The 25,778-nt window shown below is 44.5% G+C and overlaps 1 protein-coding gene across 1 annotated transcript in view; it reads left to right on the top strand.

Annotated features, from left to right (window-relative positions):
- Positions 1 to 25,778, top strand: part of RYR3 (ryanodine receptor 3) — a 580,605-nt gene that overhangs the window by 346,523 nt on the left and 208,304 nt on the right. The window contains exons 29-38 of the mRNA XM_017857433.1: positions 1,177 to 1,352; positions 2,218 to 2,254; positions 3,852 to 4,015; positions 7,573 to 7,738; positions 14,581 to 14,667; positions 15,054 to 15,280; positions 16,970 to 17,765; positions 18,359 to 18,559; positions 23,941 to 24,043; positions 24,925 to 25,062. Coding sequence (XP_017712922.1) covers positions 1,177 to 1,352; positions 2,218 to 2,254; positions 3,852 to 4,015; positions 7,573 to 7,738; positions 14,581 to 14,667; positions 15,054 to 15,280; positions 16,970 to 17,765; positions 18,359 to 18,559; positions 23,941 to 24,043; positions 24,925 to 25,062 — 2,095 coding nt within the window. The remainder of the gene's footprint in view (positions 1 to 1,176; positions 1,353 to 2,217; positions 2,255 to 3,851; positions 4,016 to 7,572; positions 7,739 to 14,580; positions 14,668 to 15,053; positions 15,281 to 16,969; positions 17,766 to 18,358; positions 18,560 to 23,940; positions 24,044 to 24,924; positions 25,063 to 25,778) is intronic.

Raw genomic sequence — 25,778 nt, 5'->3', positions numbered from 1 at the left:
ATCCCCATCTTCTAGGGGGAGCAGAGAGGGGCCAAAGATTGTAAGGAGCCTAACTTTGGTTCTGGCCCTACATCGACTTAGACTTGCCTCTGTTTTGGTTCACAGACCATGGTTTTTCCATGGTGGATGGGGAAAGAGTGTTGATTAAAAAAAATGCCAGACAGATCAGCCCCATTGTAGCTGTAGTCAAGGTAGATTCAATGGTTTGCTTCAACCTCACTGTAAGTTCCTTCACTCATCCTCCCATCTGAATTCAACAAGCATCAACCTTAATGCCCCACTTTCTTCCTCAGTTAAATAGTAGAGACTTTTATTTCTCTGATTCCTTCCTAACCATTACTTTAGAAAAGTGACTCTTAAACTTTTGGAGGTCATAAACCCCTAGAGGCCCTCTGCTTAGAAAAATATACAAACCACACAAATATGAAGTATTCTCATAGGACCCAGGACAAGAACAGCTCTCCAGAGAGCAAAGAAGAGGCTCAGATTATAAGAAAATTATTATTGTAAGCCTCAGTTCATTTCACCTGTATCCCTGCATTTCCCTCTCCACACACATTGCAAAAATCCATTTCTGACCTTTTCTCCCTCAACTGTGCACCCTGCAATGCTTGTGCCTAGGAACTGCAGCTTTCTCCAGTATTGGGAGGAGGATCCAGGAGCTTCAGCCTTCAGACCATGACTGTGGCAGAGAAGAGAGCTGGGCTGGGTTGGGAGGGTGCCCTCCTCAGGAGCTGGACATCCTTCCTGAGCTTTGGGATTACTTTGGCCCCTTCCTTTAGATGTTCTCATGCCCAGTGACAAGCACAGCGCTTGGAAAGATTATCTTCTTTAGCCACTTGCCCCCTGCCCTAAAAGGTTAGCCTCTGTGAACACTACGCTGTGTCTGCCAGATGCTACCCCACTCTGGCGCATTTATTCTCCACCCTTGGCCTTACAGAGAACCCAGTGAGCATGCTTTTAAATCTCTAGTTTCCCTAGCCGGGAGCAGATCTGTTTCTTCCTACAGGACAAGGCCCAAGTAATGATGAGAATCATAGTTTGATTATCACTGGACACAGCTTACTTCTGTAGTTCACAGAATGCCTTGCCATGTGCACGTCCACGAGGGAAGCAGGGACTGGGTCAAGGTCAGGCCCTTTGGTATGTCAAGGTAAGGACTCGTCCTGTTTCCAGGTCATGAGGATTGATGGCACCATGGACAGCCCTCCGTGTCTCAAGGTGACCCATAAGACATTTGGCACACAGCATAGCAATGCCGACATGATCTACTGCCGCTTGAGCATGCCTGTTGAGTGCCACTCTTCCTTCAGCCACAGCCCCTGTCTGGACAGTGAAGCCTTCCAGAAAAGGTGAGGGTGAGGCCTCCGGTTCTCAGAGGCACTCATTGAATCTGCTGTAAAGTGGGTTTTCTGCTTTTTACCCTAACTCAGCAGAGGAACTCCATAGATAGGGTTCTCTCTGCCTTCAGTCAGGTTAAAAAAAAAAAAAAGAGGATGTGTGTGCACCCGTGCACAATTAAGGTGCCAATCATGCTAAACAGACGCATCTGGTGGAAAAGTTGCTGCTCTTCTTGAACTCGGAGCCCCTACCTTCCTTGCTGCCCACAACTCCTGTGTTTTGTGAGGGCATAAGAGGGTGCAATTATTTTTGGTTTTGTGTGTAATGAGAAGTTTCTGGAGGCAGATACTGCCTCCTTTGCATAACTATGGGCATTGTCCAACTCTGCAGCTGTGTGATTCATGGGCAATGTGTCTTCTTTCTTCCTGATAAGGAATCTATTCCTTGCTGTCTTTCTTTCCCCTGATGTCTATTTTTAATCATTGATGTATGTCTGCTGCCTGGAGCCGTCTTATTGGAGTTTCCTCTAGAGTTTTGCTTTCTACCAAGCTTTTAAACAAGCATAGCTGCTTGAGAGAATAGGATAACCTATTCAGAGGTATCCCCGCTTGTACTATTGCAGTCTTCCATCCTCACTCTCAACTTACCATCTAACTTACCCTCTGGGCTGAGGGATAAGAGTTGGGAGTCGCATCCCTGCCTTGTGTTAACAGCTTACAAATGAACAGTCCCAAGACTAGTTGCAATCACTTGTGTCTAGGAAGTAGCCACTTTCTTAAACTTGCCTTGATCATTAAAGGTAGATCAATTGCCTGTCGGAACTGTGGGATTCCCTAAACAGCTGAATAACTAAAACATGGATTATCTTTCCCCCAGGAAACAGATGCAAGAAATACTCTCTCATACAACAACAGTAAGTAAATGTGCTCAATTATGGTTTTAATTATTTGATTCTTCGTTGTGCCTGGTAATATGCCCCTTACAGCAAAGATCTGTCTAGAGATCCTCTTTAATTGCCAATTACTCTGTCTTTTAATATCCATCCTGATGCTTCCAGAACACATCTATGGCATTTCTCAAGTGGGGAAAAGAAATACAGTTACTCAGTGCAAAGCAAAAGCTCTACCTGGAGCTCCTAATTGGGTATCTTTGGGTACTTGCTGCCCATTTGCCATCAGGAACCCAACACTGCCTTTCTGATTGAAATGAGCATCAGTGGAGGGCGCTCAATTCAATCTTTTGGTTTGCTTTTTTTGTGTAAACTTTTGTGAGTCAGCTCCCCCATGTCTCTGTGCAGTACTAGGAGTGATGTTAAAAGCAATCAAATGAGAAGAAGAGCAAGAAGCCAGCACAGAAAATGGAAGCTACTTCTGGTCCCTAGACAGTAGTCAAAAAGTACCTCCTGATTTTTCTTTCTTTTGCTCATTCTTCTTTAGCATCTGGCCAAAAAAAAAAAAAAAGTTTATGGAAGCAATGCATGTGTGTCAACCCTTCTGTAAAGTTATCCAACAATCCTAAATTTGTAGGGTCACCTTCATCAGGAGTAAGATTCACACACTTAGTGTGTATGGGACACTGTGCTTGGCACATTGTCACCTTCCCATTTAATCTCCATTTAATTCATTTAACATTAATCAGCAAGCCCTGAAATGGATAATATTATGCATAATATTTTGCACAGAGAGGACAAATGGTTTGTCCAGAGTCACATGATGAATACCTGGCAGTGTCAAGATTTAAACCCAGGTTTGTCTAGCTGACCCTTTTTTCTTCCGGTCAAGAAAATTTGACAGACTGCAAGTAAGAGCCACTTCATTAAGAATGAATCTGCACAGTTTCATAAGGAAAATGATGAGGTAGTCACCTGCCTCAGTGCTGTAGCTATTGTTGTAACACAGTGATAACCCCATGAACTGTGTGAGCCCTGCCAAAAACTGCAATACTTCTCAATACTGCCTGTAGTTGAGTGTGACAGCTATACAAAGCACATTTGGCCGTGACATGAACTCTTTCTTAAGCAACCTCTTTCAAGACTTTCCAGAAAAAAACACTGGACCTCCTTGTAGAAGGAGAAAGTGTAACAAGAACACTGTGACCCTTGACCACTCTCTCTGAGGGCAGAGACTGTGCCTGCTCTCTCCTGCAGCCCAGATCTGCCCTGGTGCCCAGGAGAGGGTTAGGGCTCTGTGCTGCCATTCTGAGCAGTTGCCACTGCTTCCATCCACAGCATCTCCTGATTTCAGCACCAGCGTCTTCTGGGCAAAGGGTGATAGATTAGCTTAAGCATTTGCTTTGCCAGATGCTACAGCAAAATAGAAAGGAAAAATTAGGAAGCCAGAATCCCTATTCAGCCTGCCTTCCAGATCTAGCATGTAGTCTACCTCTACTAGTGTGCACTTTTCCAGAAATCAAAAAGGGGCCAAGTGAGCTGCTGTGTTATTTCTGCCTCTTGGGCCCCCTCTCCTCAACTGGATGGGGGCCATTGACTCCCGTCTGCATTCTCTCCACAGCAGTGCTACTATGCCGTCCGCGTCTTTGCTGGACAGGATCCATCCTGTGTCTGGGTCGGATGGGTGACTCCAGACTATCACTTGTACAGTGAAAAGTTTGACCTGAATAAAAACTGCACAGTGACTGTCACCCTAGGGGATGAAAGAGGCCGGGTGCACGAAAGGTAAGAGGGCTTCCAAGTGGCAGGGTTAGCCATCGGGCTTCTCAGTCCCTCCCCCCAATCTTTTTCTTCCATCCCACACCCAAAGAAGGAAACATCTCAGCCTCTCTTAAAAGGAGAAAATGAAGTACAGGCTTCAAATAAACAAACCAGTACTATGACAGTGAGAAAAAGTGCTAGTGAAAATAGAGAAGAACTTCATCATGTATATAAACTGTGACCCAGGGATGGAAAGTATAGACCGGCAGTGGGGTACGTGATCTCTCTCAGAGTTTTTTCCAGGACCTCTGGGCAAGTCCCAATTTCTACAACATCAGAACAAGACAGAAAATCTCTGGGTGCTTGAGAGAAGTTGATTCAGAAGAAATAAAAAGATATAGCACATCACACACTAACTGATACACTCAGAATTCCTCCTCCCAAGAGCTTATAATGGTTGAAAGCATAAGGAATCAAAGAGACACTAAGACTTCATGAATAATAACCACCAAATAGAAATTAGGAAACTTTAGGGGCAAGCACATTCTAGGCACACCATACCCTCCAACTGGTCTGCTGGCGCTGCCAGAGAAGGGATTGTTGGCCAGATGTGCTCCAGAGGTGACTCGGGAGACTGTGGCTTGTGGTTTCCCTCTGTTCCCCACCTACGTGAGGTACAGGAGCATCTTTTCCCTATACGGCCATATGTAGAGATGTCGTAAGTTGTTTTTCAAGCTGGCTTTTGCTCCCTACAAAGACAGGAACGTCTTGCAACCAGTGCCCTTTAGAGAATATTGGCTCACCAAAGACTAGTGGCCAGAGGTGAGTCACAGTCACTGTGTCATGAGGGACCAGCAGCTGGTTAAGAGTGCTGGCTTAGACCGGGCACGGTGGCTCATCCCTGTAATTACAGCACTTTGGGAGGCCAAGGTGGGCAGATCATGAGGTCAGGAGATTGAGACCATCCTGGCCAACATGGTGAAACCCTGTCTCTAGTGAAAATACGAAAATTAGCTGGGCATGGTGGCACATGCCTGTAGTCCCAGCTACTCGGGAGGCTGAGGCAGGAGAATTGGTTGAACCCAGGAGGCGAATGTTGCAGTGAGCCAAGATCGTGCTACTGCACGCCAGCCTGGCAACACAGCAGGACTCTATCTCAAAAAAAAAAAAAAAAAAAAAAAAAAAAAAAAAGTGCTGTCTTTAGAATAAACTGCCTGGGTTTGTAGGGGTATGACATTGGACCAGTCACTTAATCTCCTTGGGCCTTGATTTCCTCATCTATAAGATGAGGATAATAGTTTCTATTATCACGGAGTATTGTGAGGATTAAATAAGTTAATTCATAGAAAAATTCTTAGGACAGTGCCTCAACTCAAGCACTCAATAAATTTCAACTACAGTCATCCCTTGGTATCTGAGCTAGATTTGCCCCAGCATCTTCCACCTATACCAAAATCCACTCATACTCAATCACTGCAATCAGCACTGAACCCCGGTATAGGAAAAGTCAGCCTTCCCTATATGTGAGTTTTGCACCCTGTGAACACTGTATTTTCAATCCATGTGTGCTTGAAAAAAATTCACCTGTAAGTGTACCCATGTATAATGGACCCATGCAATTCAAACCCATGTTTTTCAAGGGTCAGCTGTATAATTATTATTCCTGTTATTGAATGTCCATCACTATGAAAGCCAAAATAGATGCTGTGAGCAACATCTGGTTTAGATTGGAAAGGAAAGGATTCTAAAGTAATTGACCAATCCAGGCTTTGTTCTTCAGCCAGAAGAAAAGGCAGAAGTGTCCACCTCATTTGAGTTTGTAATTCCAGTTTGCTGGCTCTACCATACGAGATCGATTACTTGATTTATCTGAGTCTCCGTGGCCATACTTACTGTGGAAATTAACATTTTAGCACCTAGGAGAAGACATACTGTATGGTACACATTCAATAATTCTTACTTCTTTGTCCTACGTAATAAGAAATAAATACAAAATCTGTTTACAGATGCTTTAGGACATTTTGAATTTAGGTCTTTAATATATGACCAAAGCCAACTGCTTCACATTCCCACAGCTTGAATACATTATTAAGTGAATTCTGTATTAGTCATCAGTGTGGCTAGCATCTTAATCACTAAAAAGTAGTACTAACATGGCTGCAGTTATGGAACTCTAATAATGCTATAACTCTTTGAAAGAGGCTATTGGCACTGGCCCCTGCCTGAGGGCATTCACAGGAAGTGAGCATGAGGAAGGCATTCACAGGAAGTGAGCAGGAGGAGGGCATTCACAGGAAGTGAGCATGATGGCTTTCACAGGAAGTGAGCAGACCCATTGTTGCCCCAAAGGAGAGGACAGGAAATTAATGCATGCTTACCAAGGGAGAAAGTGATAGACTTCTACAGGCAGAAGGAACCTTGGCGAATCCTAAGTGAACCCTTGGTTTTTCAAATAAGAACATCATCCCGAGAGGTGGAGCAACTCTCAGAGTTGACAGAATCTATTCCAGGATCTACCCACCCCACGGTGCCAGATGTACTGTCCCTGGCCCTGTGTGGCTTTGCCCTCCATGCTGAGTACCACAACAGGAAGCCGGGCTGAGTCACATCACACTGACCCTAAGATGTTTAAAGGGGCTGCTCTTGCATCAGGTATAGAGTCACCCTTTGATTTAACTTGAGAAAAGTCATGTCATGTCACTTCGAGGGACCAGGTGCCTGAGCTGACGTACACCAGTGTGGGTTTAGAAGGAGAAAGAATCAGTCATCTCTTGCCCATGGTGGGGAGCTGTGAGAATCACCTCAGCCACTGCACATCTCCACAGCTCACCTGGGATGTGAAATCCTACAATTAAGGGATTGGGCTTTGGAGCCCTAAGGACTTTTTCATGATTACAGTTTGATTTTAAGTGTAAATACCTATAATGGAGTTTTGTATTCTGGGGGTTGGTAGACAGAAAGCTAAGCAAGGCACCTAAGTTGATGGTTAGCCAGTAGTGCGGGAGGCAGAACTCCAAGGCACTGGGAAGGACAGGGGCATATAAGTCAAGGTAGTGGCAAGGTGTCAGAGAAAAACTACTTCGTAGGGAGCCCAGGCCAGCCATCCTAAGGAATGTGGGCCTGAGTTTTCAAGTGTTTTATGGCCTTTTGTGCTGGTTACCAGACTGGGACTCTGAAACCAGACTTTTGTTTCTGCCTCTTATTCCAAATCCCCATGTAAGTTTGCCAAAGGTGGTCATTCACCCCATGCCTCAATTTCCCATCTCTGTGGTGGGATGCTACCATTCCCTGATCTGTTTCACAAAGGTGTGTTGATGCTGAGTCTGGAAACAGTTCTCTGAACATTGTGCTCTTTGGAAGGAGGTAGCCTGAATAGATTGCCACACCCCTACACTGAGTGGTTGGTGTCTGAGTAAATGGGGGTGAAGCTAAATAAACTCATTTAAGAAAAAAAAAATTATCTGGGGCTGAACAGAAAGCTTCCTAGGAAAGTTTCTGTAGCTATTTTCATTTCATTCCTGAGTCTTGATTACAAACTGCCCCAGTCCAGATTCTCTGCCTTTTCCTGTCTTGGCTCCTAGTGTGAAACGCAGCAACTGCTACATGGTCTGGGGCGGGGACATAGTGGCCAGTTCCCAGAGATCAAATCGGAGCAACGTGGACCTGGAGATCGGCTGTCTTGTGGATCTGGCAATGGGCATGTTGTCCTTCTCAGCCAACGGAAAAGAACTGGGTACCTGCTACCAGGTAAGGGCGGCTTCTGGGGCCGAAACAGGGCTATCCCAGGCCTGGTGTTTGTGACTGTGTTCCTTGTTCTCGGTACTCAGCATTCCTGTCACAGTGTGTCAAGCTGATGAGCCCGTGTGGGCCATGGACCACTTAGGACAGCAGATAAACAAGAACAAAGTTACTTCATTGTGTGCAGAGAACACAGGGCTGGGCAGTCACTGTGATTGCCATAGTGATTGTTGATCCAATATGCTGGTCATCTTTCTAGAGGATGAAAACGCTTTTCCTTGGTGTCGAGCTGTAAAAGGTTGTTCATTTATTTCATAAATATTTCTTGTGCAGCCTTATCTATTACCTGCACTATACAAGATGCAAGATGTAAAGTGTGAACAGAAATACTTCTCACTTTAAGAAACTTCTGTACTCAGAAACCTATAAAAATGGATTAATTTGCCAGGAAGTATCCCTTTTGCAAAAAGGTTATCCACATTCCCTATAACTACCTTACAGGATGCTTTAAAAATACATTTATAGGCCAGGCACGGTGGCTCACACCTGTAATCCCAGCACTTTGGAAGGCCGAGGCGGGGGGATCATGAGGTCAGGAGATTGAGACCATCCTGGCTAACACAGTGAAACCCTATCTCTACTAAAAGTGCAAAAAATTTGCCAAGCGTGGTGATCCGTGCCTGTAGTCCCAGCTACTCAGGAGGCTGAGGCAGGAGAATTGCTTGAACCCGGGAAATGGAGGTTGCAGTGAGCTGAGATCATGCCACTGCACTCCAGCCTGGGCAACAAAGCAAGACTCCCATCTCAAAAAAAAATATATATACATTTATATAGATAATGTGTTTCCTCATTTCCTGGACTGTGAACTTCCATAGAGCTACTCAGGAAAACCATCCATTATACACATGTGGGTTTACCTGTCATTAACCACAAGCAGCCTGATCTCTTCATTCTTGATGGCCAGGTGAGCTTGGGAAACTGCCACATATCAAATTCTCTTGAAGTTTTGTAATGAAGGTTAGCACACTGAAACTTTTGAGAAGTACTTCAGAAAGAAACCTATCTAACCAAGCAATTCTCAAATTATTTGACAAAGAAAAGCACTTTTTAAACTTTAAGAACCAGTAATAGTCTGTGAACCTAGAGTTCCACAGAGCATACTATGGCAGATGGGAAGTTAAGGAATTAATGTCTATGTTAAACATTCTTGACTCTCCAAGGCAAAATGGAGAGTCACAAGTATTTGTAGACAGAGAACGCTATACGAATTCAAAAAAGGAAGAGCTCATTCCATCACGAGCAGTCAGGAACATGTTCATTAAGGAGAAATCTTGATTTTTTTTAAAGGAAAAAGCATTTGTATACAGGTGTGGAGGCTCACACCTGTAGTTTCAGTATCTTGGGGAGGCCGAGGAAGACAGATCACTTGAGCTCAGGGGTTTGAGACCAGCCTGGGCAACATGGTGGACCCTCAGCTTTACAAAACTACAAAATTAGCTGTGTGTGGTGGCATACACCTGTAGTCCCAGCTACTCAGGAGGCTAAGAGAATCGCTTGAGTCTGGGGAGGTCAAGGCTGCAGTGAGCCATGATTGTTCCACTATACTCCAGCCTGAGTGAGTGAGACCCTGTCTTAAAGAATGAATGAATTTTCATGGGTAGAAAGAGAAGAGTGTTGAATACATAGCTCAAGAAGCATTATGGAGATAGGGAACCATGAAGTGTGCTTAAGGATCGGTGGACATCGCATAGGGCTCTTACAGTTATTGGTAAGAAATGTATTTGGAAAACTAGGGAGGTATAGATAGGAAATGGGGAACCATTGAAGGTTTCTGAGCAGGAGAGTGGCATGCAGTATTTAAGGAATCCAGCAGTTTTTCAGGGTCACTGGTTTACCTGACTATAGCAAATTAAAAACATCCTGCTATGATGTATATGGATACAACTCCTGATTCTTAAGTCAGCCTCAGGTTACAGCCTCCAGGCTGAAAAGCCTGTTGGCAGCCAGTTCTCTGGCCTGTGGTTGGAGAGATGAGGTAAGGTAGAGAGGAGACAGAGTAGCCACCTCCCATCTGAAATGTTCATTGACTAAGAACAGATGGAGCAAACCGTTCCTGGGAGCGGTGAACAGCCTGCTGGCACACAGGCCGCCACCTTGTCTCTCCAGCACCTCCTGCCGTGCATGACCGTCTCTGCACCTCCTCCTCCTCCTGGGAGAAAGTGGGAATCATCACCACTTGGCACACTTGCTTCAGCAGCTGGGGCACAACCAACTGTTTCCAGAAAGATGCACTCGCAAAGCCAGGCTTTGAGACAGAAAGTCAAGTATTTTTCTTCCAGTACTTTTTCATGATTCTATCTCCTCCAGCCCCAAATCCCCTGAGAAGTATTTTATATACGTTACTGCTGTCCTTCAGAATCCATTAGCTTTTTCCCATTAACTTTAGAAATGGGTTTAACTGAAGGGCCCTCCCTGAGCTGCAGAGAACGCTAAAGCATCTCATAACTTTTAAGACTAGCTGATCTTTGGCAGTTCAAAAAAGTTAATTAATTTGTTCACATGGCATTTGCAGCAGCAGTGACTTGTCTGCTTTGGGAAAGAGCCCGTGATGTTGAAGAGGAGGACACTGTGGCAGCTTTAGCCCACCTTTCACCATCCTCCTGGGTGATATAGGCTGGTCAGTTGTCTTCTTTTGGCTGGGTGCTGGTACCTACCTCCTGGAGAGCCTTCCTCCACCCCGTGCATAGAAATCCTCATGACCCTGCTCAGCAGTCCCAGTCCTGACTCTTGCCCTAAAGAATGCTGCTACAAAGGAGACGGTGTCAGGACTCTGTCCAGAAACCTGAGCGGCTCACACCCAGCCAGCCCCCTTCTCGTTCCAGGCGTGACAGTAACGTGTCCTGCCATGCATCTGGTCCCTGACAGGGGGATCGTTGTTATTCCACAGCTGTAGCCATTTTCATTTTTCAATTATCTCAAGAAGAACAGTCCAGCAATATTGATACACTGGCTTTCAGATTTGGAAAGGACTCGAAACCAAAATAACGAGAGAAGGAGTCTCTGAAACAATGTTTCTAGACCTCCCCATTAAATAGTGATAAGCAATTTGAACACATTTTTCTGTCCCACTTAATATAATCAGTGGAGAATCTGAGAAATAAAATCTACCTTCAAGAGATGCTTCTCAGTGATTGCCACTCCAGGCACACCAGTCTGAGACACAGGCAGCTATGTGATCCGGATTTATAAGAGGCGTTAGCTTTCAATTCAGGCCGGTTCCTATGCCATGACCTTCACACGTGATTAGAAAAAGGATGTCCATTATTGTAAGGACAGAACAGATCAGCCAGTGATGAAAAGTGCCTCAGCTACAAAAGGGAGAGTGTCAGTGGCACACCACAGCAGTGCTAAATCTGGGCTGGTTGCACAATCCATGGGCATGGAAGTTCCTCATTTAGAAGGTAAGCTCCTTGAGGGTAGAGACCCTCTCCTGTGCTCACTGCCGCCTCCCCATGCATGAAACAGTACCTGGCACCTAGTGAATGCTCACCAAGTATGTGTTACCAGACTGACCCACAGCTGGGACATCCCCTTGTAGGCGTTTTTTTATTGCTGCCTGAGAAGTTACCACAAAATTTAGCAACTTCAAACAACACACATTATTTCGGGGTTCTGCAGGCTTGACTGGGTGCTCAGGTTCTCAGAAGGCCAAACACAAAGTGTGCCCTGGGCCTGAACCAGGCTCATCTGGAGGCTCAAAGATGATTCCACTTCTGAGCTCATTCAAGATATTGGCAGTTCTTTGAGGTTATGGGTCTTAGGTCATAGATTCTAAGGCTCCTGTTTCCTTGCTGGCTATCAGCCAGGGCCACTCTCAGCTCCCAGTGGATACCCACATTCCTTTACATGTGCCCCCCTCCATTTCAAAGCCAACAAGGACACATTCGGTTTTTCTCTGTGATTTTGCCTTCTTCCTCCAGCAGGAAAACTCCTGCTTTTAGAAGACTCGTGCAATTTGCAAAGGCCAACAAGGTCTCCCTATCTTGAGGGCAATTGGTTAGTACAATTGCATTACATCAGCAGAATGCCTTTTGCCACGCCACATAGCACGAGTAACACCGGGGTCCCGGAGGGCCTTCTGGAATCCTGCTTACCACACCACCAATTGCCCATTTTTATCCTCATTACACCCTGATGAGCCCACACTTGTGTTTCTTCTTCTTTTAGTGATTGAAGAGAAATTTCCTGTGTTTATCATGTGGGAGTACACTCTGCATGGTGGAGAATAAACCTATCCCAGCGCATCCTACATGCTCTCAAAACACCTACTTTCTGCAGGGAGGGTTGAGGAGAGCCCTGGAGTTTGGGCGGTTTATGAAGTTTTCAGGAACCTGTCCTGAGGGACCGGAAAATAAAACTCCCTCTTCAAGCTGTGGCTCCCTATACTGGTGTGACTTAGTTCAGCTAAGGAAGCCTTCGAATGAATGCATTTCTCTCTCCCTGTTTGCACAGACACATGGGCTTCCTGCTGGTTCAGATGAAGTTTTCTCAGCCACAGGAGCTCTGCTCCCTTCAGTTGGCAGTGACTTGAGGGCTACAAGTTGTTCTAGGTGTCACATAGTGGGCATTTGAGAAATCTGGGAGCCAGCCCAGGGGTGACTCCTGCCTTATAGCTCAAGTCAGAACAACATCAAATCATAATTTCCTATTCATGTCTCATTACCATGAACTCAGGGTCTGGCACAAAGCAAGTATATAATAGATACTACATAATAATCTGTTGAATGTCCTTTACAAGGCTTGTTTCAGGCACAGCCAGACAGTACTAGCAGTCTACTCCAACATTTTGGTTTTACTGGCACTTATCTCTTCATATCATCCGTGGAACATCCAGTATAAACCAAATATTTTTACCTGAAATGTGAGACCACTTTTGTGTACTAGAAGGACCATGTACTGGGTGAAAGTCTGGGGTTTAACCAGTCCAGCCTGTTTCATCATGAACAAATGATAGCACTAAATCATGCAATCTTCTAAGTCACAGCCATATAATTGTGTGGTTTTGTAAATCTCATGTCTAAATGCATTGAGGAAGTTCATTATTTAAAGAAAGCCTATGACAATTGCTTTGACAAAAAGAAAACTCACTGTACTCATTCTCTGTTGTCACATTACAAATTACTACAAATTTAGTGGCTTAAAATCACATACATTTATTATCCCATGATTTCTGTGGATCAGTAGTCTGGCCACAGTGTAGCTGGGTCCTCAGTCCCAGAGTCTCACAAGGATACAGTTAAGGTGTCAGCCAGGCTGCATTCTTTTCTAGAGCTCAGTATCCTGTTCCATGCTTATGTGCTTGTTGGCAGAATTCAGTTACTTGCATTTGTAGAGCTGAGGTCCTGTTTTCATGCTGACTGCATCCTGGGGCCACTCTCCCTACCCTCCACCCCCAAGAATTCCTTTGTTCCGTGGCTCTCTCATAAGCCCTTTGCCGGTGTAGCTGCTCACATTTCCAAGATCATCTGGAGAAGCTTTCTCTCCAGTCCACCAAGATGAAGTTTTACATAAAATAATCTAGGAAGTGACAGGTCCTTCACCTTTGCCATTCTATTTGCTGAAAGCGAGACGCAAGTTCTAGGGGAATGATGACTCATTGGGGTCACCTTAGGGTATGTCCAGCACACCTGCCATCCCCTCATTTGTAGATGGGGAAAGTTGCAAGAATTTTCTAACAGCTACGTTTTCTTCAACCTAAAAGGTTTCAACTGGTGGAATTAAAGTCTCAGTGTGTGAGGAGACTTTATGTAGTCTTCCATCGTCCTCCAGTGACTCTCCCTTGAAAATACTTTAGTACTGGAGAATTCAGAGGCGGCTCCTCCATCAAAGGGAGCAAATAATACCTGGAGCTCCTGGTGTGGTACATTGATAAATCGAATGCTTCATCTAAGTGGCAGCTGGGGCACAATCAGTGCATCCCAGACCCTTCAACATAAGAACTGGAATGCTGAAGAGTGAGAATGGGGTGGAGAGGGTGGAGATGAGTTCAGAGGAACCCCGGGAGAGTGAGAGATTTGGGAGGGAGACAGTGTCCTTTTGTTATTCCAGCGAGGGACCTCACAGTCTTTGCCTGTAGAGCAGTGTTTCTCAATCGGGGGTGCTTTTGCCCTTCACAGAACATTTGGCAATGTTGGGAACCTTGTTGGTTGTCATGACAGTGGTGGGGCAGAGAGTGCTGCTGATGGGCAGTGGGCAGACGGCAGGGATGCCGCCCAGCATCCTACAGTGCACGGGATGGCTCCCGCCCCAAAGAGCTACCTGGCCTGAAATGTTGGCAGTGCCAAGGCTGGGAAACCCTGCCATGGAATCTCCCTGGGCTTGCTTGACTGATGTCGATTGCCTGTGTCACCACCCTATCCCAGTGATCATCTCCTGTGGGCAGGTGTGGAGAATGATGCTTCTGCCCATGTGCCACGCGTCTCTGGGCTCAGTGAAGTGCAGGCACATCACATTGTTCAGTGACCAACAACGGGTGTGCCTTTGGTGGGAGTTAGCTTCACACCTACCTATCCTGCTGTGCACTGGAGGAAGCCACTGGCTACAGGTATCTGAGAGAAAAAGTGAAAGGACCTGGGATTATTCAGCCCCAAGTAGAGCGAGTGTTTAAGGTGTGGAATTGTGACAATCTCTGCTGGCTGACACCCGGTCTCCGTGAATTTCTGAGCAGTGGAGAATGACCAGACAGCTAGCCATCACTGGCATGAGATTGTTGACCAAAACACCCAATGGCTGAGCCGGCTGTGATATTTGCCCAGCTCCGGCCAAAGCTTTCGATTTGTTTTGATTTCCAGGTGGAGCCCAACACCAAAGTGTTCCCAGCAGTCTTCCTGCAGCCTACAAGTACTTCCTTGTTTCAGTTTGAACTTGGAAAGCTGAAGGTATTTATTGTCCTCTCATCTAATGGCCATGACAAGAGAAAGCAGAACTAAGCATTGGGGGAAAATCCCAGGCCTCAGAAGACAGGAGAAGCCCGCTCACTTCCCATAAGCCCCCAACCCCCAGGCCCTGCCCTTTCCTGTGGAATTCAGATGATAGAATATGCATTCTTATCTTCCCCTTTGCCCGCCTCTTTTGGGTGCTGAAAGAATCAATTAATGCTCATCTAACCCATTATTTGAAGTGCTAATTAATGTTGGTAAAGCCCTTAGAGGTCCCTGGATACATCTGTCCCTCTTTAATTTATACTGACCATCGTGGTTAAAACGTCTGGGTGCGTCATCCAGTAATTGTGTTTCTTTTCCAATGCCTTTCCCACGTGCCCCAGAACACAATGCCCCTGTCGGCGGCCATATTCAAGAGTGAAGAGAAGAACCCGGTCCCACAGTGTCCACCGCGGCTGGACGTCCAAACCATCCAGCCCGTGCTCTGGAGCCGCGTACCCAACAGCTTCCTGAAGGTGGAGAGCGAGCGCGTGAGCGAGCGCCACGGCTGGGTGGTGCAGTGCCTGGAACCCCTGCAGATGATGGCGCTCCACATCCCCGAGGAGAACAGGTACCAGAGGGGCCCGCGAAGGAAGGGGCAGGCCTGGGGGCAGGTGAGGCAGAGCCAGGCAAGCCCAGAAGGGAACCAGGAGCATCTGTATTGGATCCTGCTTAGTCCCAATATGATTTGATTTCCCCAGTGCCTCAGTTTCTGTTCCTTCCCACTTTCATTACTCAGAAACAGCAGGAAACATATTACGAGGTGCTGCCACAGGACCTTTGTTGCAGCTCCTAGTGCCTGGGATCAAGGAACAGTGCCATGCCTCTAATTAAAAACCAGTTTACATTGAAATATGCATCATTTATGACAGGAAGGAGAAGAACGAGGCATCCTAGCTTGACTTAGAGAATCAGGAATCAGGTTCCTGGTCCCCCCTTGCTAAGAGGTGCTGTTAATTATGGCTGGGGTTCAATCCCCTTGCTCTCTCTTTCTGCTTTCTGGCTGTGTGGCCTTGGGTACATTACTTGTGGGCTCTGAACGTTGCTCTCTTCATCTACACAGTGAGAGAAGTGCCCGCCCAAAGGGTTTCTGGGAGGAAAAAAATGAGATGGTATAGGTATAATCTGGTACAGTTTCTGTACGTAGTAAGGAATACATGTTATAGTTATTGCTGTTCCTTGACCTCTTTGAATAAAAAAGCAGCATAATGGGAAAGGGTGGAGGTATTTGACACCTGCATAGGTCCCATTTAGATGTCCCACTGGGTCATGGGCAGCAGGGCAGGCCACGGCAGGAAAGGGGCAGAAAAGACCAGGAGCCCAGCCAAGTCAGTCAATTCTGCAGGGTCTTCAAATCCATGATGAGGCATCAGACTAAATGGAAAATCTAAGCAGAGATTAGAGCCCAGGCCTTGGACCCACACAAACAAGGAAGCTCTAAATCAAGGAGAAAGCCAGCTGGATTATGTTAACTGGTTTTAGGTTGGAAGGTGTTTCCTCTCGGGACAAGAGTGCAGGTGTGATTGTTTTCCGGTTGTTGGAGGAACACCCCATGGATAGTGATAGACTGGATATACAAATGATCCAGATCAGTGGTCCCCAGCCTTTTTGGCACCAGGGACTGGTTTCATGGAAGATAGTTTCTCCATAGACAGTGGTGTATGAGACTGGGGGAGCGGGTAGTGGGGATGGTTTCAGGATGAAACTGTTCCACCTCAGACCATCAGGCGTTAGATTCTTATAAGGAGCGTGCAGCCTAGATCCTTCACATGCACGGTTCACAATAGGGTTTACGCTCCTGTGAGAATCTATTGCTGGTCCCGGTCCATGGCTCCTGGACTGGGAACCCCTGATGTAGACGGTAGACTGACTGAAAGCATAATCTACATTTTCTGAGGAGATTTTACACAGGGAAATGCAAGATCTGCTTGATCCTACAAGTAAGATGACCAAGTCATCGCTCTCATCTATGTGAATGTTTTGTTTGGGAATTTTGGATTTTTTCCCAATAATGAGGACTTTCATAGTTGGTAAACCAGCATCTTGCAGGCTTTTGAGAGTCTTGTAGTTAAATATGGTGGAGTACTAGGAACTGGAATATGGACCAGAGCTGAGAGAGGCATGATAAGCCATAAGAGAAACTGTGGCAGAGACCCCTCCATCCTTCCACCCACTCTGCCTCCGTTGGGCTGGGTGAAATCGCTGGATTCGGGTGGGTTCTTCTCCCCTTGGTGTGGCTGATTGCTCGTCCTGTCCTCAGATGTGTGGATATCCTGGAGCTCTGTGAGCAGGAGGACCTGATGAGGTTCCATTACCACACGCTGAGGCTCTACAGCGCGGTGTGCGCCCTGGGAAACAGCCGCGTGGCCTACGCCCTGTGCAGCCACGTGGACCTCTCCCAGCTCTTCTATGCCATTGACAACAAGTACCTCCCCGGCCTCCTTCGAGCTGGCTTCTATGACCTGCTCATCAGCATCCACCTGGCCAACGCCAAGGAGAGGAAGCTGATGATGAAGAACGAGTACATCATCCCCATTACCAGCACCACCAGGAATATCCGCCTCTTCCCGGACGAGTCCAAGAGGCATGGACTGCCTGGGGTGGGCCTGAGAACATGTCTCAAGCCCGGGTTCAGGTTCTCCACCCCTTGCTTTGTCATGACTGGTGAGGAGCACCAAAAACAGAGCCCTGAGATTCCCTTGGAGAGTCTCAGGACGAAGGCTCTGAGTATGCTGACAGAGGCAGTGCAGTGCAGCGGGGCCCACATCCGAGACCCCGTAGGGGGGTCTGTGGAGTTCCAGTTTGTGCCTGTGCTGAAACTCATTGGAACCCTGCTGGTCATGGGCGTGTTTGATGACGACGATGTTCGGCAGATCCTCCTCCTGATTGATCCCTCTGTGTTTGGGGAGCATAGTGCGGAGACAGAGGAGGGAGCAGAAAAGGAGGAAGTGACCCAGGTGGAGGAGAAGGCTGTGGAGGCTGGGGAGAAGGCCAGCAAGGAGGCTCCCGTCAAAGGCTTGTTGCAGACTCGATTACCCGAGTCCGTCAAGCTGCAGGTAAGCTGCAGGTGGTTAAGTGGAGGCAGGTTAATAGATCTTCTGCTTTGATAAAAATATCAGGAACACACTGAGGGTTAAAGGAGATGAGGTATGTCAAGTGCTCGGCATAGGGACTGGCCAAGAGTGCTTGATGATTATGGTGCTTGTTGAATAAGTTCTAACAGTGATAAGCTTGGTAATAATAACAATCCAAAACAACTCATCCCAGAAAAGTAGTGCAGAAAACAGTGGAAGATGGAGAGAAGGACAAGCATCTCTACTTTCCATCCTCCAGGACTGGAAAATTTCAGAAAGGGAGGTAGCACTCACATGCATGATCTGGAGCTGGTTTTTCTACTGAGCTTCCTGGGAAAATATTTGCTTAGAAATACCATTCTTTCTCTCCACAGGCAGATTTCCTCTGTCTTTAGTGAGCTGCTTTCTGTTACTGCCTTCACCTTAATGGTGAAAATTTGAGTAACAGCTCTATGACCACTGTGTGGCAATTTACTTTAATTGTCTAAGTCTCAGTGCTACTGTCTGTAAAATGGAGATGCCAGCAGCCTCACCAATGTACACAAAGTGTTAAATATATAATACTTTCACTGCAGATGTGTGAGCTCCTCAGCTATCTCTGCGACTGTGAGCTGCAGCACCGAGTGGAGGCCATTGTGGCATTTGGTGACATTTATGTCTCCAAGCTGCAGGCAAATCAGAAGTTCCGCTACAATGAGCTCATGCAGGCCCTGAACATGTCGGCGGCCCTGACTGCCCGGAAGACCAAGGAGTTCCGCTCACCCCCACAGGAGCAGGTGAGGGTCCCGTCCTGAGCTTCCATCCAGTTCCTACGCAAGAACTTGAGACCTATGGAACAGGGCACATGAAACCTCTGTGGTGTCTGGGGCAGCCTCCAGAGCTATGGAAGATGAAAAGACCCACTGCAATAGCAGGAGACAGGCTTAGTCCTGAAAGCTAAGGAATATGTGCCAATTCTCTTGGGTGGGAAAATACCCCTTTCTAAACTGCACATGCGGCAGGGCTTCCTCTCTCCTTTCACCCTCTCCAATGCCTCCATTACTGATTCGAAGACCAGACCACTGTTGGGATTCAATTGTCTCCTCAGCAAGGATACACCACTCATAAGGATTTCTGCCAACCCTTCCAGAAGTCACTACCTGTCCATCAGATACCAACAGAACAGGGTCAGCCTGCCCCTATTTACGAGAGTTGGCCCACAGTCTTCTTCGTCCAATGTGTCTAAACCCCCTCGCCAGTAGCATGACTCTCTCACAAAGCCTCCCCAGCTCCACGGAGCCTGGAGAAGGGGACTCGGGGACTCAGCGAGTGAGTCATCTTTGTGATTTGTTGCGTTCATTCTTCACAGTACCCACCTTGGGGTTAGCCTTACCCCGGTAGGAAGGGCTTCTTTAAGAAGAGTCAAGATCCTGGTGAGAAATTTCTAAATGAGAGAGGCACATCTGGTAGAATAAGAGTTTCCATTTTCCCCACTGCTCAGCAGCTCACTTAGACCCTGCGGGTGAGTTGGCCACTGCTCCCTAAGTGTTCAAAAGAAAAGATAAATCTTTCATTGAAGAAAGTAGTTTTTGTTTTGAAACCAGATCTTTGGATTATGTATATACATATACATACATATGTATACATCCTGAGAGGGAGATGCAAAATGTAGGTAATTTTTGCATCTCCTCCCCAGGGTTCTTGCAAGGATCACATGAGATAATTTGTTTAGATTGCTTAGCATGATGCCCATCGTAGAGTAAATATATATACATATATATAAAACAAGCAGCCTGTCCATAAAGTGTTGTCAATATAGCTACCACCATTTTATGTTAGTGGCAGAAATACAACTCCATCCGATTACTTTCCTAACCTATTTTATAACACAGATATTTATATTGGCTTAAAAATGAATGACATAACTTGGCTTTTAAAAGATTCTCTTGAATGATACCAGCCTGGCTAATGAGCGGGTAAAGCTTATCATCCCTTTGCAAAATGAGAAAGCCCTTTGGATTGACTGGAACAAATTATTTGCATCACACAAAATGCACAAGTGGGCTGTTTTCCCAAGAATTACTTCTGAAGGCTTTACAAATGTTGTCAGGCTGCTTTTAGACTGGCAATAGATCTGAATGTTCCCTATTTCACTGGGCAAATTCCGGCTCTTTCATATGTATTTGTGAATAGCAGAAGACAGAATGACATGGTGATGGTAAGACATGTTGGCTTCAGACTGTGGGTTCCCAGACTGGCTCCCCCATTGCTCGCTGTGTGGTCTTCCACATGACCTCTCTGTATCTGTTTCTTTAGCTGCAAAATGTGGATAATTTTCGCATCTCCCTCCCAGGGTTCTTGCAAAGATCCCATGAGATAATTCATTTAGATTGCTTTGCATGATGCCTGTCACAGAGTAAGCATTCTGTAAGTACTAAGTGAGCTACTATTAGTTTTATTGTTGGAGATATTTGCAGTTGCTTCATCCCAGGCTCTGTGACCTTCCATCAGTGACCCAGTGAGTGGAGTTCACACATGTTTTCTGGCATCTCTTTCTCCCAGCCAAGCCTGGGGTTGCCCACCCAGTACTGTCCTCATGGATGTAGCTGCTCATGGTTCTGGCTCGTGGGAAGGACAATGTTTGCTCACACCCTTCCTTTCCCCATTCTGTCTCCATACCTTCTACTGTCTCTTGGGCTGCCATTTAGATCCACTGCCAGTCTAAAAACAGCTTGACAACATTAGTAAAGCCTTCAAGAGTAATTCCTGACAGAACAGCATACCTGTGCGTTTGACACAGTGCAAATAATCTTTTCCAGTCAATCCAAAAGACTTTCTCATTTTACATCTAGCAAAGGGATGATGAGTATGTATCCTCCTTTAGTATTCTAAACAATCCTCTGATCAATCTCTTCAGACTCATTTCAGAAGTCTGTAACTCAAGAAATTCTTCACTAATGTATTAGACCAGTGATTCTTGAGCAAGCATCAGAATCATTTAAAAGGCTTAATAAAACACAGTTTGCTTGGTTTCACCCCTAGGGTTTCTTCTTTGAGACAGAGTCTTGCTCTGTCATGCAGGCTGGGGTACAGTGGCATGGTGTCAGCTTACTGCAACCTCTGCTTCCCAGGTTCAAGTGATTCTCACGCCTCAGCCTCCCAAGTAGCTGGGACTACAGGCATGCGCCACCATGACCAGCTAATTTTTGTATATTTAGTAGAGATGGGGGTTTTCCCATGTTAGGCAGGCTGGTCTCGAACTCCTGACCTCAAGTGATCCACCCGCCTCAGCTTCCCAAAGTGCTGGGATTACAGGCGTGAGCCACCACGCCCGGGCCTCATGTCTAGGCTGAGGCCCAAGCATTTGCATTTTTAGCAAGTTTTCAGGTAATGCTGATACTGCTGGTCTGGGAATAAAAATGAAAGAAGAGGCACTTACCACTATGAGATTCAGCTATCCTCCTGCCATCCCCCCCAGAGTATTCACTTCTACAAGGTACCTACCCGTAGAGTTACCAATATCAGGAAGATTTAATGTCATCAAAGGATATGGTGGATTTAGATCAATTTCAGAGAATAGTCATGCAAAATCACTTAGAAAATAGGATGCCTGAAAATTAGAATTTTAAAACAGTGATATCCTTCTACAACTTTTGAAGAGAAAATAGATTTTTAAGCCCTATATCCAGAGAGTATTCAGGAAGATGGAAAAAATCGGGGGATATAACTAAGTACAAAAGAAGGTAAAACTGAGATTAGTCCAAGGGTTGCTGGCAAGTTAGCCAAGCATAACCAGCTGCCCTTTCATTTCCAAGAGGACGTTATTAAAGGGCATGGCCTGCAGCAGAAAATTCAGCTCAACCCAGCTTTCTGTTGTATGTCCTACAGGCATGGAAGCCCCTGCTTCCTAAATGTTCTGCCAAAAGAAAGATCTTTTATTAGTAAAGAAACTAGTTTTCTAACTCAGAAACCAGATCTTCAAATCTTATTTTTAATCAACAACGAATCAGCGTATGTTAATATAATTACCGTAATTTTAGCTCACAGAAAAACCACAAACATGACTTTTCCCACCTGTTTTGTGGATATTTTTTCTTACAAACAATACCTCTACCTACTTCCAAAATATGGGTTGCAGTTAGAGCTTTGAGTAGAGTTCCTCCTAACAATGCTACAGAAGGTTCATGATTTAATAAGAGATTGTAAATGTGCCCAACCTAGAAATCCTAAACAGAAGGAGTTTGGGTTTTCCTGGCTTAGGCAGCAATATGTTAACCTCTGGTTATTTCTTTTGTCCCTCCAGATGTTCAGTGACCTGGGGTCGTGGCCCTGTGGGCAGAATTCGGGGACCCAGGAACCTGAGTGCAAAATGAATGACAGCTTTATTTTCATTGATCTCTGATAGCATTTCTTTTCTTATTTTAATATGGGCAGCAAAACAAGTAACTGACTTTGTCACCAACCAAAATTGCACATTTTTTCATATCACATTACAGTGGTTACGGTGTCTAGAAAAATCATTTTCATTCCTTACTACCTCAAGACCACAGTGGATATAACACCTGCCACTAGATCATTTTCTCTCATGAGTTAATAAAGAAGTACATATGTTACTACATCACAAATTTGATTTTTATAATTTTGATAACTATGTCAGTATAATTATTTCTCTTTGTAGTCCTATGTATTTTATTTTGTGCATTTAAAATACTAATCAGAGAAGCAATCCATGGGTTTCACCAGATTCTCAGAGGGGTCCATAGCACAAAAACTACTAAACACCCTGAGTCAGGCCGGGTACAGTGACTCACACCTGTAATCCCAGCACTTTGGGAGGCCAAGGCAGGCAGATCACGAGGTCAGGAGTTCGAGATCAGCCTGGCCAACATGGTGAAACCCCATCTCTACTAAAAATACAAAAAATTAGCCAGGTGTGGTGGTGCGCACCTGTAATCCCAGCTACTTGGGACCATGAGGCAGGAGAATCGCTTTAACCCAGCAAGTGGAGGTTGCAGTGAGCCGAGATCATGCCATTGCATTCCAGCCAGGGCAACAGAGCGAGAGTCTGTCTTGGAAAAAAAAAAAAAAAAAAATCCCTGAGACAAAACTAAAAGAAAAGAATGATAGATTGGCACTGAAAACATAAACCTACATGACAAAATAAAACTTGTAGACAAACTTAAAAGCTGACTAAAACTGGGCAATACATTTAGAGTATAAAAGTATATAAAAGTGAAAATCTGGAGGTGTGCAAAGCACTCAAGGGCAAATTTTTTTAAGATAATTACCCAGTAGAAAATGGAGGAAAATATGGATGGGAAATTTATAAAATACAAAATAAAATTAATTTTTATGTGTGAAAAAACAAATTTCAACCTCACCAATTAAGCATAAATTACAGCAACAGGAATATGACATTTTTCACCCATTCAGTTGAAAATATTTGAAAATATGTTAACTCTCATTACTATAATGAAGATGACATAGTAATACACACTTGTATAAATTTGTTAATAATGCAAATTATTGTAAGCTTTCTGAAGGGCAATTTGTAAATTCATATAAAAAACTATTAAAATATACAAACCTGTTGCTCTAGTCATTTTGATTCTGGGAGTTTATTCTAAGAAAATAATCAGAGACATGAACAAAAATTATTTTAAAGGAAACTCAAACCAACTTTATTTGTAAGGACAAATAATAGAAACAAATATGTCATAACAGTTAATTTTACATAAATTATTCATCCGTATAATTACAATGCACCTATTAAAAATTAGATTAAGAAAATAAGAAAATGTTCAAGTAACATTAAGCGGAAAACTCTGATTTTTAAAAGGTGTATCTGGAATGTGATCCATTCTGTGTGTATGCATATATAATGTCAGGAAGACATTAGCTAAAATATTAACAGTAGTTATCTTGGGGTGGTGGAATCACAGTAAATTTTCTTATTTAGATATTTTCCAAATGTTATGCAATTAATAAGTTACTTTTAGAATCAGAAAAAGGTGAAAGTTACTTTTAAATTTTGGCCCCTTTTACCAAAAAAAAAAAAAAAAAAAATCACTAAGCAAAATAAATTTGCAAAGAATGTAAGTGTCTGTCTGAGGCGGGATCTGAGTTCCCTTGGCCAACATTGAGAACCGACTAGCTATTCTTCTCTTCCCCCTCAAAGATCAACATGCTTCTTAACTTTCAACTGGGAGAGAACTGCCCCTGCCCAGAGGAGATTCGGGAGGAGCTGTATGATTTCCATGAGGACCTTCTCCTTCACTGTGGTGAGCCGCCCAGAGAAAGGCTTTGTCCAAGAGAAGTCCGTTTTTGATTCCTTCATTAGAAAGCGGGTGGTGGGTTGGGAAGTTATTTTTGTATTTAAAATTGTAATACTGTCTTTCAAGACGTGACTCTATCCCAACTACTTGTATCAGAAAAGATACAAGAAGTAACCCTGGCAGAATATATGATCAAAATTCCTTCTACCTAGAAGAGCCTGTGCAGAGATATAAAGAGGAAACAGGGTTTCTAGCAAAAGAAGGAAGATAACTGATCCTTATATAAACCTCACCTAATTTACGTAAAGTTAGTTGGAACTCTCAGCTTCCAGATCAAACAAGATTCTGATCCCTTTGCTTTTTAGCTATTAGGTGTAGGGGGGTGGTGTTTAATAACTTCTGCCCTCAAGGCTTCTCAGCCAGCAATCTCTACTTGGATACGTACCTACTGGTTTTAAGTGGCTCTCGGCATTCATGTTGCTTGTACATGGGTAAGTTGAATAATACGTGGGTAATTGACAAGTTTTTCATTTGAAATAACTCAATGTTAACTCCTTCTACAGACTCTAGGGCCACGTCCCGCAAACATGCTTCCAGAGGTTTCAACACTATAGTATATGTAATCCCCCATACACTGTTCTGGAGGTTTTAGGGGTACAGATTCAAAACACCTGTTTTAGGATTAAACTTACTTGATATTCTGATAGACAGGAAATCAATCATTTTTTTTCCAAAAGCTATAAGATAGGTAAATATTTATGAGAGGTTGCCTGTGGTATCTTTAGAATGTTCCAGAAGGATGGAAGCAGTTTTTAAAATGTTCTTTCTGATGCCATGATTGTTTCATGTACTGCTTTGGATTTTCACCCTGTTCTGTGGCTTGGAAGGGGTTCCTTTGGAAGAAGAGGAAGAGGAGGAGGAGGACACCTCCTGGACAGGAAAACTCCGTGCCTTGGTGTACAAAATCAAAGGCCCACCCAAGCCAGAGAAGGAGCAGCCGACGGAGGAGGAGGAGAGATGCCCCAGTAAGTGACATTGCCTTTAAATGGTAGGGTGCTCTTCGAAGACTTAATTAAGATAACTGTTTTTTTAACAAATACTATAAGATAGATATGGTCTGCTTAACTTCAAAGAAAGCATCTGGGCAGTATGTTATAATTGCTGGTAGTTCTGTTATGTATTTTGGGTTCTGCCTTTCTTCTGATTGAAGAAACTTACTGTCAGACTGTTCTGAAACCTGAGATAGATTGCTTGGTGTCTGTTCTTGCTCTCTTGTTCTACTTAGAGGTGCCTGTAAATATATGCCTGTTCTTCTTTTATGTTTCCATAGTCTTCCTCTTTTAACCATTATTGTTTCTTAACGATAATTGTTTCTGTCACTTCCATTTGAAAAATTGGAAATTGAAAATTGCCCCAGAGAGGAAATAAAGTAATAATAAAAGAGAGTTTGTAAAGGAAATAGGATATGAGTTTGGGGTGTTGTTTTGGATTTGGGGTATGATTTTGAAAATGTAGCATCCTAGAGACTTTAACTTTCTATTTTTCAACAATGCCGAGCTTTGTCCAGATTTATCTCTAGAATCCTTATACTATCGATGACTCCTACCATTTTGACCCATGATGAAACAAGATTATAACTTGTTCTGCAGGGCTGTTAGACTGTCTCTAAGACATGAAATTTCAAGAGGAAGATTGTCTTGTCTGAGTATTATATATAATCAGTCCTCTCCTTGGTACACAT

The sequence above is a fragment of the Rhinopithecus bieti genome, unplaced genomic scaffold (assembly GCF_001698545.2).
Source record: "Rhinopithecus bieti isolate Rb0 unplaced genomic scaffold, ASM169854v2 scaffold_44948, whole genome shotgun sequence".
NCBI lineage: Eukaryota > Metazoa > Chordata > Mammalia > Primates > Cercopithecidae > Rhinopithecus > Rhinopithecus bieti.
The sequence above is the reverse complement of the archived record's forward strand: the minus strand, read 5'-3'. Positions and strand labels throughout refer to the sequence as shown.